This window comes from Prionailurus viverrinus, chromosome A1 (genome assembly GCF_022837055.1).
Source record: "Prionailurus viverrinus isolate Anna chromosome A1, UM_Priviv_1.0, whole genome shotgun sequence".
Taxonomy (NCBI): domain Eukaryota; kingdom Metazoa; phylum Chordata; class Mammalia; order Carnivora; family Felidae; genus Prionailurus; species Prionailurus viverrinus.
The window spans coordinates 137,719,110-137,735,617 of record NC_062561.1 but is presented as its reverse complement, the minus strand read 5'-3'; the positions used below and the strand labels follow the sequence as shown (position 1 = coordinate 137,735,617).

Sequence of the window (16,508 nt, the reverse complement as noted above, 5' to 3'; positions counted from 1 at the left end):
TTAACATTGCTAAAGAGGGGGCTACAGTTCTTTTGAAATTGATGAGTTTGAATTCAGACAGCAGAGCCAACATGCATGCGCCTCCATGAGATCATCTGAGAAATCAATTCAGTATGTAGCAAGTATTAGCTGGGAAAATGGAAAATCAGGCCCTCTGGGTCATATTGGCAGCAACAGCAGTTTTGATGAAAAGAAAATTAAGTTGAGGGGGAAAAATTAGGTAAGTTCAAATTCCAACTGGCAGCAGGAAAGTATTTTAGTAGAAGACATTAATTTCTAAAGTAGATCAGAAAAAAAAAAAAACTTCATTTATTTCTGCTAATACTGACTGGACTTTCTACCGCAGCCTATTTGTCAGGTTTCCATTTCTTAATAATTAACAAATTGCCCTTAGGGATTCCAAGTAGATGACTCAGCCTTAGAGAAGCTAGGGCCCATTAAATCAGTTTTTAAAAGCCTGCTCTAATAACAGATATCTGAATCTGAAGGATTATTAAACCTGAGAATGGCAACCATCTTTTTTCAATATCCCTAAGGAAGCCAAAACAGGTTTACCCTGAAATATAAGAAACTTGGTTGGACATTTGGAAGAAGTTCCTGAGTGAGCACTTTTAAACAATAAACAATAAAATGGTCTTTAAGTGTCTGAACAATGTATATTTCTGTGACCCAGTTCATGGAGGGGCAATTCATATTCAAGGTGAGTTCAAGGTTCCTTATACAGTGTTTGCCCAAAACATACCCATTCCACCAAGTTTATCAGCTGCCCTTCCTTCCCAGCTCTCAGAGAAAAGAAGCTAGTCCTGCTGTCCTGGCTGGTGGGCGCACTCCCCACCATGCTCTGGGCTCTGGATTTCTCCTCCTACTGTGAGTGGACAGCTTCACTCTCATGCTATGTTTTATTTCCACCAAAGCACTTTCTCAGATGACAAAAACAATTATCACTAGATTCTCATAATAAATGTGACAGCCAAGGAGTGCAAGAGATGAAGCCTCTCAACACAAGAACATGGAGCATGTGCACTACCAGCAACTTGGCTTTTTGACATCCAATCCTATTCCTTTTCATCATTCAGGAGGATCAGCTAGTCCCAATCCTGAATAAAAAGACACAACCCTTATCTCTGCAGGTCTGGAGTGGTGGGGAAACCCTAAGCTTTGTAATCAAACAGATGTGTTTGTGTTACAGCCTGACTCTGTACATAATTAGCTTCAAGAACTTGGGTAATTTATTTACCCTTTGAATCTCCATTTTCCACATGTGTGATATGGGGAAATATTGTTCCTACATTGTATAAAATGAACCAATGAGTATTAAGTACCTAGCGTGGTACCTTAGCTCAATTAAATGAAAACCGTGCTGATCTGTATCTCTTCAATTTCTCACCACCAATCCTTACTGATTCTCCCAAGCTCATTTCAACTCTAGGAAAAGCTACCAATGATCCACAGAACACTCCTCTTTCCTACCTGATACTATGAACCACTTGGAATCCTAGCAATTCTACTTCTGTCCAATCCTGAAAGGAGTTCATCTGCAGGCCATTCCCTCTCTCAGAAGCAATTATGTACTTGGATACCTAGAGTCATCAAAACCCAGTAGCCAGCAGAGAAGGCACAACACACACAGCACCTGCTGGAAGAGTAGGCTTCCTCCCGTTTGGCTTACTGATACCATTGGCTCAAATGACCTGAACTTCTGGACTCTGGACCTTTGCCACCTTGACCTCCCAGATCTCATGCCTTTGAGCTTTTCAGGCTGACCCATCTGCTCTGACCTGCAGTTTCTGTGTAGGCACCCAGTCTTGGGACAGGGGCTGTCTGTAGCAGGCTGTGACGGGCAGGGTTATCAGTCCTCTTAGATTTCTATACACTGGTGATATTTCTTCCCTGCCTTCTGGGGATTCCTCTGCCTCATCGCTGCGGTCTTATTAAACTCACTTCTTGACAACAGAGCTCAGTTTGGTGGGGAACAAAGGCGCTCGCCAGCGCCATCTCCCCCGCCCATCCCCCAGCCGAAATCCCAAAGAGAACCAGTTCCTGCCAGGGAACTTGCTCGCTCGGCGCAAACACCCAACTCTGCGCTTCTGCGGAGCCAAACCTCCGGCAGCGGATCTGACTCCCTCCCACTGCCACAGGGCCCCTCCTGAAGTGGATCACCTAAGAAGAAGCGATCTAAGCCTGCCCCTCCTGCCCCCGAGCACCTTGCCCACCCACCCCAGCTAATACGCCAGATCCCCAGCATCACAAGCCTGGCAGGGTGCAAGTAGCCCAGACGAGCCACACCACCCCACAGTGAATCCCGCCCCTAGGAGAGGGGAAGAGAAGGCACACACCAGTCTGACTGTGGCCCCAGCAGTGGGCTGGGGGCAGACATCAGGTCTGACTGCAGCCCCGCCCACCAACTCCAGTTATACACCACAGCACAGGGGAAGTGACCTGCAGGTCCTCACCACGCCAGGGACTATCCAAAATGACCAAGCGGAAGAATTCCCCTCAGAAGAATCTCCAGGAAATAACAACAGCTAATGAGCTGATCAAAAAGGACTTAAATAACATAACAGAAAGTGAATTTAGAATAGTCATAAAATTAATCGCTGGGCTTGAAAACAGTATACAGGACAGCAGAGAATCTCTTGCTACAGAGATCAAGGGACTAAGGAACAGTCACGAGGAGCTGAAAAACGCTTTAAACGAAATGCATAACAAAATGGAAACCACCACAGCTCGGCTTGAAGAGGCAGAGGAGAGAATAGGTGAACTAGAAGATAAAGTTATGGAAAAAGAGGAAGCTGAGAAAAAGAGAGATAAAAAAATCCAGGAGTATGAGGGGAAAATTAGAGAACTAAGTGATACACTAAAAAGAAATAATATACGCATAATTGGTATCCCAGAGGAGGAAGAGAGAGGGAAAGGTGCTGAAGGGGTACTTGAAGAAATAATAGCTGAGAACTTCCCTGAACTGGGGAAGGAAAAAGGCATTGAAATCCAAGAGGCACAGAGAACTCCCTTCAGACGTAACTTGAATCGATCTTCTGCACGACATATCATAGTGAAACTGGCAAAATACAAGGATAAAGAGAAAATTCTGAAAGCAGCAAGGGGCAAACGTGCCCTCACATATAAAGGGAGACCTATAAGACTCGTGACTGATCTCTCTTTTGAAACTTGGCAGGCCAGAAAGAATTGGCACGAGATTTTCAGGGTGCTAGACAGAAAAAATATGCAGCCAAGAATCCTTTATCCAGCAAGTCTGTCATTTAGAATAGAAGGAGAGATAAAGGTCTTCCCAAACAAACAAAAACTGAAGGAATTTGTCACCACTAAACCAGCCCTACAAGAGATCCTAAGGGGGACCCTGTGAGACAAAGTCCCAGAGACATCACTATAAGCATAAAACATACAGACATCACAATGACTCCAAACCCGTATCTTTCTATAATAACACTGAATGTAAATGGATTAAATGCGCCAACCAAAAGACATAGGGTATCAGAATGGATAAAAAAACAAGACCCATCTATTTGCTGTCTACAAGAGACTCATTTTAGACCTGAGGACACCTTTAGATTGAGAGTGAGGGGATGGAGAACTATTTATCATGCGACTGGAAGCCAAAAGAAAGCTGGAGTAGCCATACTTATATCAGACAAACTAGACTTTAAATTAAAGGCTGTAACAAGAGATGAAGAAGGACATTATATAATAGTTACAGGGTCTATCCATCAGGAAGAGCTAACAATTATAAATGTCTATGCGCCGAATACCGGAGCCCCCAAATATATAAAATAATTACTCATAAACATAAGCAACCTTATTGATAAGAATGTGGTAATTGCAGGGGACTTTAATACACCACTTACAGAAATGGATAGATCATCTAGACACACGGTCAATAAAGAAACAAGGGCCCTGAATGAGACATTGGATCAGATGGACTTGACAGATCTATTTAGAACTCTGCATCCCAAAGCAACAGAATATACTTTCTTCTCGAGTGCACATGGAACATTCTCCAAGATAGATCATATACTGGGTCACAAAACAGCCCTTCATAAGTTTACAAGAATTGAAATTATACCATGCTTACTTTCAGACCACAATGCTATGAAGCTTGAAATCAACCACAGAAAAAAGTCTGGAAAACCTCCAAAAGCATGGAGGTTAAAGAACACCCTACTAACGAATGAGTGGGTCAACCAGGCAATTAGAGAAGAAATTAAAAAATATATGGAAACAAACGAAAATGAAAATACAACAATCCAAACGCTTTGGGACGCAGCAAAGGCAGTCCTGAGAGGAAAATACATTGCCATCCAGGCCTATCTCAAGAAACAAGAAAAATCCCAAATACAAAATCTAACAGCACACCTAAAGGAACTAGAAGCAGAACAGCAAAGGCAGCCTAAGCCCAGCAGAAGAAGAGAAATAATAAAGATCAGAGCAGAAATAAACAATATAGAAACTAAAAAAACTGTAGAGCAGATCAACGAAACCAAGAGTTGGTTTTTTGAAAAAATAAACAAAATTGACAAACCTCTAGCCAGGCTTCTCAAAAAGAAAAGGGAGATGACCCAAATAGATAAAATCATGAATGAAAATGGAATGATTACAACCAATCCCTCAGAGATACAAACAATTATCAGGGAATACTATGAAAACTTATATGCCAACAAATTGGACAACCTGGAAGAAGTGGACAAATTCCTGAACACCCACACTCTTCCAAAACTCAATCAGGAGGAAATAGAAAGCTTGAACAGACCCATAACCAGCGAAGAAATTGAATCGGTTATCAAAAATCTCCCAACAAATAAGAGTCCAGGACCAGATGGCTTCCCAGGGGAGTTCTACCAGACGTTTAAAGCAGAGACAATACCTATCCTTCTCAAGCTATTCCAAGAAATAGAAAGGGAAGGAAAACTTCCAGACTCATTCTATGAAGCCAGTATTACTTTGATTCCCAAACCAGACAGAGACCCAGTAAAAAAAGAGAACTACAGGCCAATATCCCTGATGAATATGGATGCAAAAATTCTCAATAAGATACTAGCAAATCGAATTCAACGGCATATAAAAAGAATTATTCACCATGATCAAGTGGGTTTCATTCCTGGGATGCAGGGCTGGTTCAACATTCGCAAATCAATCAACGTGATACATCACATTAACAAAAAAAGAGAGAAGAACCATATGATCCTGTCAATCGATGCAGAAAAGGCCTTCGACAAAATCCAGCACCCTTTCTTAATAAAAACCCTTGAGAAAGTTGGGATAGAAGGAACATACTTAAGGATCATAAAAGCCATTTATGAAAAAGCCCACAGCTAACATCATCCTCAACGGGGAAAAACTGAGAGCTTTTTCCCTGAGATCAGGAACACGACAAGGATGCCCACTCTCACCGCTGCTGTTTAACATAGTGCTGGAAGTTCTAGCATCAGCAATCAGACAACAAAAGGAAATCAAAGGCATCAAAATTGGCAAAGATGAAGTCAAGCTTTCGCTTTTTGCAGATGACATGATATTATACATGGAAAATCCGATAGACTCCACCAAAAGTCTGCTAGAACTGATACAGGAATTCAGCAAAGTTGCAGGATACAAAATCAATGTACAGAAATCAGTTGCATTCTTATACACTAACAATGAAGCAACAGAAAGACAAATAAAGAAACTGATCCCATTCACAATTGCACCAAGAAGCATGAAATACCTAGGAATAAATCTAACCAAAGATGTAAAGGATCTGTATGCTGAAAACTATAGAAAGCTTATGAAGGAAATTGAAGAAGATTTAAAGAAATGGAAAGACATTCCCTGCTCATGGATTGGAAAAATAAATATTGTCAAAATGTCAATACTACCCAAAGCTATCTACACATTCAATGCAATCCCAATCAAAATTGCACCAGCATTCTTCTCGAAACTAGAACAAGCAATCCTAAAATTCATATGGAACCACAAAAGGCCCCGAATAGCCAAAGGAATTTTGAAGAAGACCAAAGCAGGAGGCATCACAATCCCAGACTTTAGCCTCTACTACAAAGCTGTCATCATCAAGACAGCATGGTATTGGCACAAAAACAGACACATAGACCAATGGAATAGAATAGAAACCCCAGAACTAGACCCACAAACGTATGGCCAACTCATCTTTGACAAAGCAGGAAAGAACATCCAATGGGAAAAAAGACAGCCTCTTTAACAAATGGTGCTGGGAGAACTGGACAGCAACATGCAGAAGGTTGAAACTAGACCACTTTCTCACACCATTCACAAAAATAAACTCAAAATGGATAAAGGACCTAAATGTGAGACAGGAAACCATCAAAACCTTAGAGGAGAAAGCAGGAAAAGACCTCTCTGACCTCAGCCGTAGCAATCTCTTACTCGACACGTCCCCAAAGGCAAGGGAATTAAAAGCAAAAGTGAATTACTGGGACCTTATGAAGATAAAAAGCTTCTGCACAGCAAAGGAAACAACCAACAAAACTCAAAGGCAACCAACGGAATGGGAAAAGATATTCGCAAATGACATATCGGACAAAGGGCTAGTATCCAAAATCTATAAAGAGCTCACCAAACTCCACACCCGAAAAACAAATAACCCAGTGAAGAAATGGGCAGAAAACATGAATAGACACTTCTCTAAAGAAGACATCCAGATGGCCAACAGGCACATGAAAAGATGTTCAGCGTCGCTCCTTATCAGGGAAATACAAATCAAAACCACACTCAGGTATCACCTCACGCCAGTCAGAGTGGCCAAAATGAACAAATCAGGAGACTATAGATGCTGGAGAGGATGTGGAGAAACGGGAACCCTCTTGCACTGTTGGTGGGAATGCAAATTGGTGCAGCCGCTCTGGAAAGCAGTGTGGAGGTTCCTCAAAAAATTAAAAATAGACCTACCCTATGACCCAGCAATAGCACTGCTAGGAATTTATCCAAGGGATACAGGAGCACTGATGCATAGGGCCACTTGTACCCCAATGTTCACAGCAGCACTCTCAACAATAGCCAAATTATGGAAAGAGCCTAAATGTCCATCAACTGATGAATGGATAAAGAAATTGTGGTTTATATACACAATGGAATATTACGTGGCAATGAGAAAAAATGAAATATGGCCTTTTGTAGCAACGTGGATGGAACTGGAGAGTGTGATGCTAAGTGAAATAAGCCATACAGAGAAAGACAGATACCATATGGTTTCACTCTTATGTGGATCCTGAGAAACTTCACAGGAACCCATGGGGGAGGGGAAGGAAAAAAAAAAAAAAAAGAGGTTAGAATGGGAGAGAGCCAAAGCATAAGAGACTGTTAAAAACTGAGAACAAACTGAGGGTTGATGGGGGGTGGGAGGGAGGAGAGGGTGGGTGATGGGTATTGAGGAGGGCACCTTTTGGGATGATCACTGGGTGTTGTATGGAAACCAATTTGTCAATAAATTTCATAAAAAAAAAAAAAAAATAAAGATTATTCTGAGCTGAAGGCAATCAAGACCATAGGGGTTCAAGAGAAACTTTTGCCCCTCCTTTAACTACATAGAAGAATCTAAATTGGGAGTTTTTCCCAGAATAAGAGTTATTGGCAAACATAAATTTTATCTGAGTACCCGTCTGTATGGTTGGGTAAATATCTAATTACCAAGCATCTTCTTCTTATTGCCCTGATTGTACTCCTTTCCTCTAAAGTCTTAACCCCTAGTTCAGGAAAACATATACGTATATGCTTCATTTTGCTTATCTTCAGAATTTCCATGTCTGTGGATTCCCTATACGTACACTATTAAATTTGATTTTTTCTTGCTAATCTGTCCCATGTCAATTTGATTCCTTGTCTAACTAGAAGGACCATTGAGAGGGATAGGAATTCTTGTTCCCCAACAGTCTCAAATATTATGGTTTTATTTTCTGTTTATTGGTTTATCCCAAATAAATAAGACAGCTTGCCTTTAAAAAAGTATGTGTTTTGTCAACTGAGAATATTGTTAGCTACTTGGATATAAAAATCATCTGAATTGTTAATTTTTGTAAAAACTATTAAAATTATTTAAGAAAAAAAAAAAAAAAAAAAAGACAAAGAGGATATTAAAGTTTATAAATAAGGAAGAGCTCTTCGTTCCAGAAAGAGATGGCCAAGAAGTGTATGATCTAAAACTTTGGATTAAAACAAAAAAATTGTACAAAATGAATACCAAGTTGTAAATTATAAATTTATATTTTTCTTGCCTTTAAGTATAATATGTTTTAATATTTGAAGTAAATTAAAATAAGATGTAAGGGTAAAGGAAAAAAAAAAAAACAAAAAACAACAACTCACTTCTTGGTCCTCTTCACTTTTTTGTGGCATTTGTCAGTTCATATCAGACCCACCGCTGGTCTTATATAGGTGAGCTCTTAACTAACAGCTATGATATTCACCCCCATCTAGGTTCCTGCCCTTTAAAAACTACAAGATCTTTTTTTGGATATTTTCCTAGTATTTAGTCTCTTCCCTCCCAAAACCATGCTTTTTTTCAGTTTCTCTATTATCACTGTATCCATCTTTCTCGTTCCCTGGTCATCTTTCCCTCACACGAAAGGACTTTGAAAAGTCAATGTGAGGTCAAAAATAAGGTATTCTTATCTCAGATTTTTTTGGCAACCTTATTCTCCAAACTTTACCAGAAAGGCTCATCTAGTCCTTCTCTCTCTCTTTTTTTTCTTATGTTTATTTTTAAGAGAGAGAGACAAAACAAGTGGGAGAGGGACAGAGACAGGGAGACACAGAATCTGTAGCAGGCTCCAGGCTCTGAGCTGTCAGCAGAGAGTCCAACGAGGGGCTTGAACTTACGAACCATGAGATTCCGACCTGAGCCAAAATTGGACGCTAACCCACTGAGCCACCCAAGCACCCCTAGTCCTTTCTTGAAAGTCATCTGGGCCCTGGTCTGGGGGTGACATTTGAGGATAATCACTATGGAAGAACAGAAAACCATGGAACCTTGGAGTTATGCCTAATTCCTACTCATTGGGTTCTAGGATTTGTTAAATATAAATATTCCTCTTTATGTAACACACTTCATTTCAAACAAATGCTTCTGGTATTAGCAAGCATTCAATGAACACTGACTACATGCCAGGTACTGTGTTATCTACTTTATATGCATTATTCTTTCAATTTTCACAATGACAGGATGGTAATATCTCTATTACTATTGCTGTTTCAGATAAAAGAAAATGGAGACCATAGAGGTTAAATAAGTTGCCTAAGGACTTAAGACTAGTAAGAAGTGATTACAATTAAAAGTTTGCAGGGGTGCCTGGGTGGCTCAGTCAGTTTAGCATCCAACTCTTGATTTCGGCTAAGGTCATGATCTCATGATTCGTGGATGGACTTTGTGCTGACAGTGCAGAGCCTGCGTGGGATTCCCTCTGTCTCTCCCTGCTCTCTCTGCACCACACCCCCCTCAAAATAAGTAAATAAATAAAAAACATTTTAAAAAGTTTATATTCTTTTAATGGGAACCCTCAGCAAAACTAATCTCCTAACAAAGAATGCCCTTTAACCCTCATCCCTTCAATCCCATGATCCTGTTCTCCTTCAGACACTGCTCAACAATTCTCTCTTCACTGAGACCTGCTCAGTTTGCTCCCACTGGCCAGCACTTCACTCTCCAGGCTGTAACACCTGCCCTGGCTGTGACCCTTTGTCCTAGTTCATACCACACTGGCATTAACACATTTCTGTTCTTTTGACAATGTTTTCCTCATCTTGACCTCGTGATGTTTCAGGAGACTAAGTCCTTGAAAGTTACGGGCTTTCTTTTCAACTCCCCATAACACAAGTATACTCAGCATACAAGCAGGGCCTCAGCAGGGGTTAGCTGAATGGGGTGTATGAGGTCTTTAATGACAAGAGTCTCGTTGTCTTTTTAATTGCACCAGTAAGGCGTAGATGACTCATTGCTCACTGGGACAGATGGGCCATGGCAGGCTGGCAACACAAGAATGAAAACAACTAACATTTGTTGAGTTCTTACCATGTCAAGCACTATTTTATGCACCATAGGTATACTAACTCCCTGGGTTAGGTACCATAAACAGGATGCAATTAGCACAAAGATTATTCTCAAGTCTCAGTCAAGACAAAGTTAAGAGTCTATCTCCTTCCTCTCTGTATCCACAGCTTTCTGTAGTCATGTGTTATACCTGCAGCATTTAGCTACATCTTGTATCTGAGCATATCTACATTTCTCACCCGTTTATAAACTCCTGGAAGCACAGCCGGTTGACTCCTGTTAGAGGGGCTATAATGTAACTTTAACACAGAGCTCAATAAATCACTGAATTGAATCAAGATCTTAGGAGATCAAAATTCCTTATACACAGATTTAAAAAATCTAGACATCATCTTACTACCTTTCAAGCCTCACTTTAAACAAAGAAGTCACTTACATTTAAATTAGTGCAGATAATGCTTTCTGGCTTCATGATTTGAGAAAAAATTGATATAGCTTTCGCCACCTGGTTCTAGAAGAAAGAAAACCAAGTTATACTTTCAAATCATATGAACATTACTCTGCTGTCATAAAGACTTTTTAAAGACAGCAGAATATTCCTATTCATGGTACCCCAAGGGTTTTGAAGTCCACAAAGAAAAAGTTTTTTTGGTAATCAAAAATGACCTTTCTGGGGTGCATGGATGGCTCAGTTGGTTAAGCACCTGACTCTTGTTCAGGTCATGATCTCATGGTTCATGAATCCAAACCCCGAGATGGGCTCTGTGCTGACAGTGCAGAGCCTGCTTGGGATTCCTCTCTCTGCCCCTCCCCCACTCATGTGCTCACACACTCTCTAAATAAATAAATAAATAAATAAATAAATAAATAAATAAATAAATAAATGTTTGCAGGAAAAACAATGAACTTTCTACAAAATATTTCCTACATTTGCATATTACTAAATTTTAAAAATAGTTTCCAAAATACTTTATTTTTATTGAAGTATAATCAACACACAGTGTTACATTAGTTTTAGGTGTACAACATAGTGACTCAACAAGTCTATACAATAAATTGTGCTCTCCACAAGTGTAGCTGTCATCTGTCACCATACAACGCTATTACAAGGCTATCGACTATACTCCTTATGGTGTCTTTCATCCTGTGACCTATGCACTCCAAATCTAGAAAATTACCGAACATTTTAATAAACTGAGTTCGTTTTTTTAAAATGCTTATTTATTTATTTTGAGAGAGAGAGACAGCGCATGAGCAAGGGAGAGGCAGAGAGAGAATCCCAAGTGGCTCTGCAGTGACAGAGGTTCAAACCCACGAACTGTGAGATCATGACCTGAGCTGAAATCAAGAGTCAGACACTTAACCCACTGAGCCACCTAGGTGCCTCTGAGTTCTAGTTTTTAAGATGGGGGCATAAAGTTGGCATTTCTCCTTCTCCCACTGGACAAGTTTTGAAGAAAAAAAGAAATCACGATTGAGAAGCAGAAATGCGAACTCCACGCCTGACATAATTAGAAGAGCAGAAACCTTAAAGCTCACAAGAGATGGAAGTACTGCCAACAACATGGGAGACAGGCAACAGGGTGAGTTCTAGATAAAGCAGTGAGCAGAGAACATTGCTGCCTATCTTAGGAGCCCACAAAGTAGTTCTCAAAGGTGAGGGCCACGATCTGAAGTACAAAATCTGAATTCCTGCTTACAACAATGGCAATGGAATTTAGGACTACTAAGGAGAAGTCCTCTGGATCCTTTTTGTGGCAAAAGTGAGGCTCACCAAAAACTTACACAGATAAGCCATACTCACAGGAAAGAGTCTGTCACTACGACAGGGGCAGAGAATGAGATTCTTCACTGAAAACCGCCTCCATGCCTATTCCCAGTAGCCAAGGAGAAATAAGGCCTAGGCATTTTTGTAGACAAAACTTAAACATAAAAAAAAGTCCTACTAGTCTAGAGCATGACAACATGGCTCTGCTTTCTCCCTAACCTGGATTTTCTGTAAATGGCTGGTGTAAGAAACTTATCTATCAATGAGTACTCAAAAATGAACCAGCACATGATCTATATAAAGACACCATGAGGAAAAAGAAGAGCTGCCTTTCAATCAACAAAGGGATGACTGGAAAACCAATAGTAAATGAATATTTTAAAATATATGAATATGTTCAAGTATACGTAAGAATACATATTTAAATACATACAGGACTAAAACAAATGTGGGGAATATGGTTGCAGAATGAAGCACAAAGTGTTATGTAGTTGGATAATGAAGACAACGGGAGAAACACTATATATAAGAGAAAGTATGCTTAGTTGCCTTGTCTTTATTATGTGTGGTCAGAAAAACGGCATTTAAAGCTGACAAATAAGCATACTTAAGAGAAAAATGAGTACTATGAAAAGTAACATATCAACCAAAATTGGGTGGTATAGAGGAGGAAAACGAGAAAAAAGAGGAAATACACTAATTTCAGCATTACTCACAGTAGGGAACTAATAGGTACTGTCAAATTCATTAGAATACTAAGAAGATTAAATCAAGTTATGGTTTTAAAGTAACCACTAATGCAAAAATACAAACCAAAAAAAAAAAAAAGAAAACCACCACATGCTAGAAGCAATTTTAAAAGTTGAAAACAAGAATAAAAACAAAACATAACTGAAACCTAAGATTAAATACGCCACGTCTGTCTAGATGGAGCACATTAAAAGACTAGCAGCATATCGTAAGACAATGTTCAAATCTATGCAGTGTACAAGAGATACACACAAAACAATTCAGAAAAGATGGCAAATAAAAGGATAGGAAAAGGTGTGGGAGGCGAATGCAAACCTAATTAAACCAAAGAGGCAAAAAAAACTGGGGTTGCAGGGGTGGGGGGGGGCACCTGGGTGGCTCAATTACGCTTGGTTAAGCATCCAACTTCAGCTCATGTCATGATCTCATGGTTCATGAGTTTGAGCCCCACATCGGCCTCTGTGCTGACAGCTCAGAGTCTGGGGCCTGCTTTGGATTCTGTGTCTCCCTCTCTCTTTGCCTGTCCATGTTTACACTCTGTCTCTCAAAAATAAAAACTTTAAAAAAAAAATTAAAAAAAAAACTGGGATGGGGTGGGAGAGATATTAACATTAGACAAGGTAAAATCCCAAAAAGAAGCATTCTAAACAAAACCAAAAGAGGCACTTTGTAATGCGACAGTGACAGACTCACAATGATATATATGTCAATGATAGAGCATAACTATGTATCTAAGCACCAAATGGCATAACTTTTTAACTTAAAAAAAAATACTTATTTATTTTTGGGAGAGTACAAGCGGGGCAGGGGCAGAGATAGAGGGACAGAGGATCTGAACTGGGGTCTGTGCTGACAGGCTGACAGCAGAGAGCCCGATGCAGGGCTCAAACTCATGAACCATGAGATTATTCCAGGGTTCCAGCTCTATTTGTCCTTCACTGCTATGCGATGGCAGGAAAGTCCTCTCCTCTCTCTGACCTCAGTTGCCTTCATTTGTCCTGAGACACGGAGAGGCTAAAAGATCACTAAAACCTCTTCCAAATAGAGTATTTGGGTCTAACTAAGAAATATACGATGACTCCACTTAAACAGCAAACTGACCCAGGATTCCTCATTCACCTCAAGTAAATTCCACTTTGGAGAGCATTAAGTTAAAGTGTTCTGAAACGTTACATGGGAAAACAATCATTTAAAATTTTCATTTGAATTACTTGACAAATTTCTCTCAGAGTAGAGCTTCCCTCACTTGAGTCTCTACAGAAATCTTGGCCAGCCCCTTCTAAACAGCAATGGATGTTAGGTCCTCAACTGTAAACAAAAACATCCTTTGGAGGCACAGGTGTAGATGTAGGTTGCCATGGCACCAAAGGCATTGGTCTCTTATGGGAACTTTTTCTTTAGGATACAGTCAGAAGGAAAAAAATAAATAAAAGAACAAATGCAAGTAGTCAAGTCTTCCCACTCCCAATTCACTTATGTACACCCTGAAGCCTTATTACCTGATTCAGAGCTAGTGCCACAGCAAAACAGGATGCTCTCCTGGAGAGGACTTCTCCTTTGATTAGGGCTTCTTCTCTTAATGTAGTACAGATTTTCAAAGATTCAGGGCTATTCTGGCAGGAGACAGGATTGCTCAGTAAATAAATGTCATGTACCTTCAAGTTTAACAAAATGATTGATAGTGCTCAGTATTTCAGATTTCCTTCTAAAAGAATTTCCCAGAGCCTATTTCAACCCATTTAACAGATTAAGCCCCATATACAGGCTACTTGCAAAAAGACCAAGTTATCTATATATTAGCAGTTCAAATCTAAATTAACTTCATTTGTAAAGCTTTTGGTCAATTTTCTGAATTGGGGCCTTTTTACCACCGAGTGTACAAGTCTCTTTGTATATGGGCAGACTGGTTTCTAGACACAAGTACCACAACGTTACAACTGTAAAAACTCAGTCTGTTACTCTGTGAAATAACAGAGTAAAGCCCAGCAACACTAAAAAGTTTTTCTGAGGGGATTTCCAATCTGAAATATCCATATAAGTCAAATACTTAAAAACGTGAACACTTATATGAATGGAAATCATGATAGAATCCCATGAAAAGACAAACCTTAAAAAAAAATCCAAGAACTAAATGACACACAAACCAGCAGACAGCAGCAGTAAAACTGAATTGTCTTCCTTTGTATATGCTGTAGGTGGATTAGGTTTGTGAGAACAGCATTAGCTTTATATCTATGTATTTCTGTCATGACGTGATCCACAACTCAAAACCCAAAGTAAAACCTGAATTCGATGAGCGAGGACAGTTTCCAGAACTGGCTGGGAATCTATAATGGCTGACTGTTTCAATTTTTCAACTCTCATCTTCAATGAGTGAAACAAGTTATTTTCAGACACAGTACAGGGGTGAAAAGTCCTCCGGCCTTCCTAAGGAGCAGAATTAAATTCTCTCCACTTTAGCACACACTCAGGAAGGCATCTCTAAAAAGGTCAGAAAGCTCAGTAACACAGAGCTGAATAAACTGATGCTCAGGTGTTGTGTGTTTGGCATTCTGTTTCATAAAATAAGAAAATGATATGATTGTAAAGGATCACCTAATAATCCAGCAAGGAGCAAACTATAAGACCCTTGGCCAAGTCAAGCTTATGGCTAAAAATGGTTTTCAAAATTTTTAAGGTTTGTAAAAACAAAAACAAAGAGAATATGTGACAAAGACCATATGTGGTAGAGACTGTACATAGCCTCTAAAGCCTAAAGCGTTTACTATCTGGCCTTTTATAGTAAAAGCTTGGGGCTCTTGAAATCAACCCTTTCATTTCACAAATGAATTACATGACCACTTCAAAGCCAGTGAATGCTAAAGTTGAGACTGTAAGTTTCTCAATTTCCCAGAAGATTTTTCTTTCCACTATCACCCTACTTACTGCCTCTCTTATTTTGGAAAATTATTGCTACCCTTTTTAGGGAAACGTTTTCATGGACCATGCTCTTCCACCTTACCTGGTGTTCCTTCTTTTTCCCCATAAAAAGGTTTTGTTAAGTTTCCAAAGTTTAAATAACACAAATGTCTATAGTAAAGCATACAACCTTGGTCACTGCACTATATCAGCTGTCATGTATTCACTGATTCATTCACTCAGTAAAGAAGAAATAGTTTCTGTATGTAAAAAACAATCTTGATATAGTAATGACATATGGACTTCTAAGTCACATTTTCTGTCTTGAAGTTTATCTCAGTGTCACATACACTTATTAAAGATCAACTGTACACCAGGCACTGTTAGGTGCTGGTACAAAAAATGCCTCAAACTTAACCTCCAGTGGGGAGGATGAAACATACATCTACTTAGAATAACATCAAGCAGTGATAAATGTCACATAAGTGATATAAATAGAGCACAATGAAAGGATATTACATCCAACTCTGAATCACAGAAAATATTCAGATGAAATTAAAGTAGCCCTTGAGTTCACCAAAGAAGGATGGTCAGATTTCCATGGGAGAGAACTAGAGAGAGGTCTTGTCTCAACGAGTTCAGCATGAGACTGATAGCAAGGGGATCCTTCGCAGACCTTGAACCCCATCAGCACACTGTTTCTTGTTCTCCCTATCCACAGAATTGCCAAAGAAGAGTGAGAGATGATAAAATTGCCTTCTCCGTGATAAAACTGACGTGGCTAACTTGAGTTTTCTAAAAATGAACACATTTAAAATTGAAATATCTGCACCAGATGGAAAAAAAGACTTCAGAGAAACTAAATTATTCTTTGTAGAAAAAAAAAAATCCTCTCTCAAACACTACCCACAGTGCTCTAAAAGTTAGAGAAGACAGTTTTACCAGTTTGTAGCAAATTGCAAAAGCAAGGACATAGGTTTCTTTGTTGAATTTCACATCTTGGTTTTTCATCTCTATCAGCACTTCCAGCGCACCTACCAAAAATGAGAAGTGGGCGGACAGTGTTAAATGCATTCAGGTGAG

The 16,508-nt window shown here is 39.6% G+C and overlaps 1 protein-coding gene across 6 annotated transcripts in view; it reads right to left on the bottom strand.

The window, feature by feature from the left end:
* The window catches only part of PTCD2 (pentatricopeptide repeat domain 2), a 65,502-nt gene that overhangs the window by 36,366 nt on the left and 12,628 nt on the right, over positions 1-16,508 (bottom strand). For 4 of the 6 annotated variants that reach the window (XR_007155031.1, XM_047872652.1, XM_047872639.1 and 1 more), the window contains 3 exons: positions 16,368-16,459; positions 14,027-14,140; positions 10,446-10,520 (listed from right to left, as the gene is read on the bottom strand). Coding sequence is in view for 5 of the 6 variants with exons in the window: in XM_047872652.1 (XP_047728608.1) it covers positions 10,446-10,520; positions 14,027-14,140; positions 16,368-16,459 (281 nt within the window). In the remaining variant the exon portion in view is untranslated. The remainder of the gene's footprint in view (positions 1-10,445; positions 10,521-14,026; positions 14,141-16,367; positions 16,460-16,508) is intronic. The other 2 variants (XM_047872659.1, XM_047872631.1) reach the window with 1 other exon arrangement.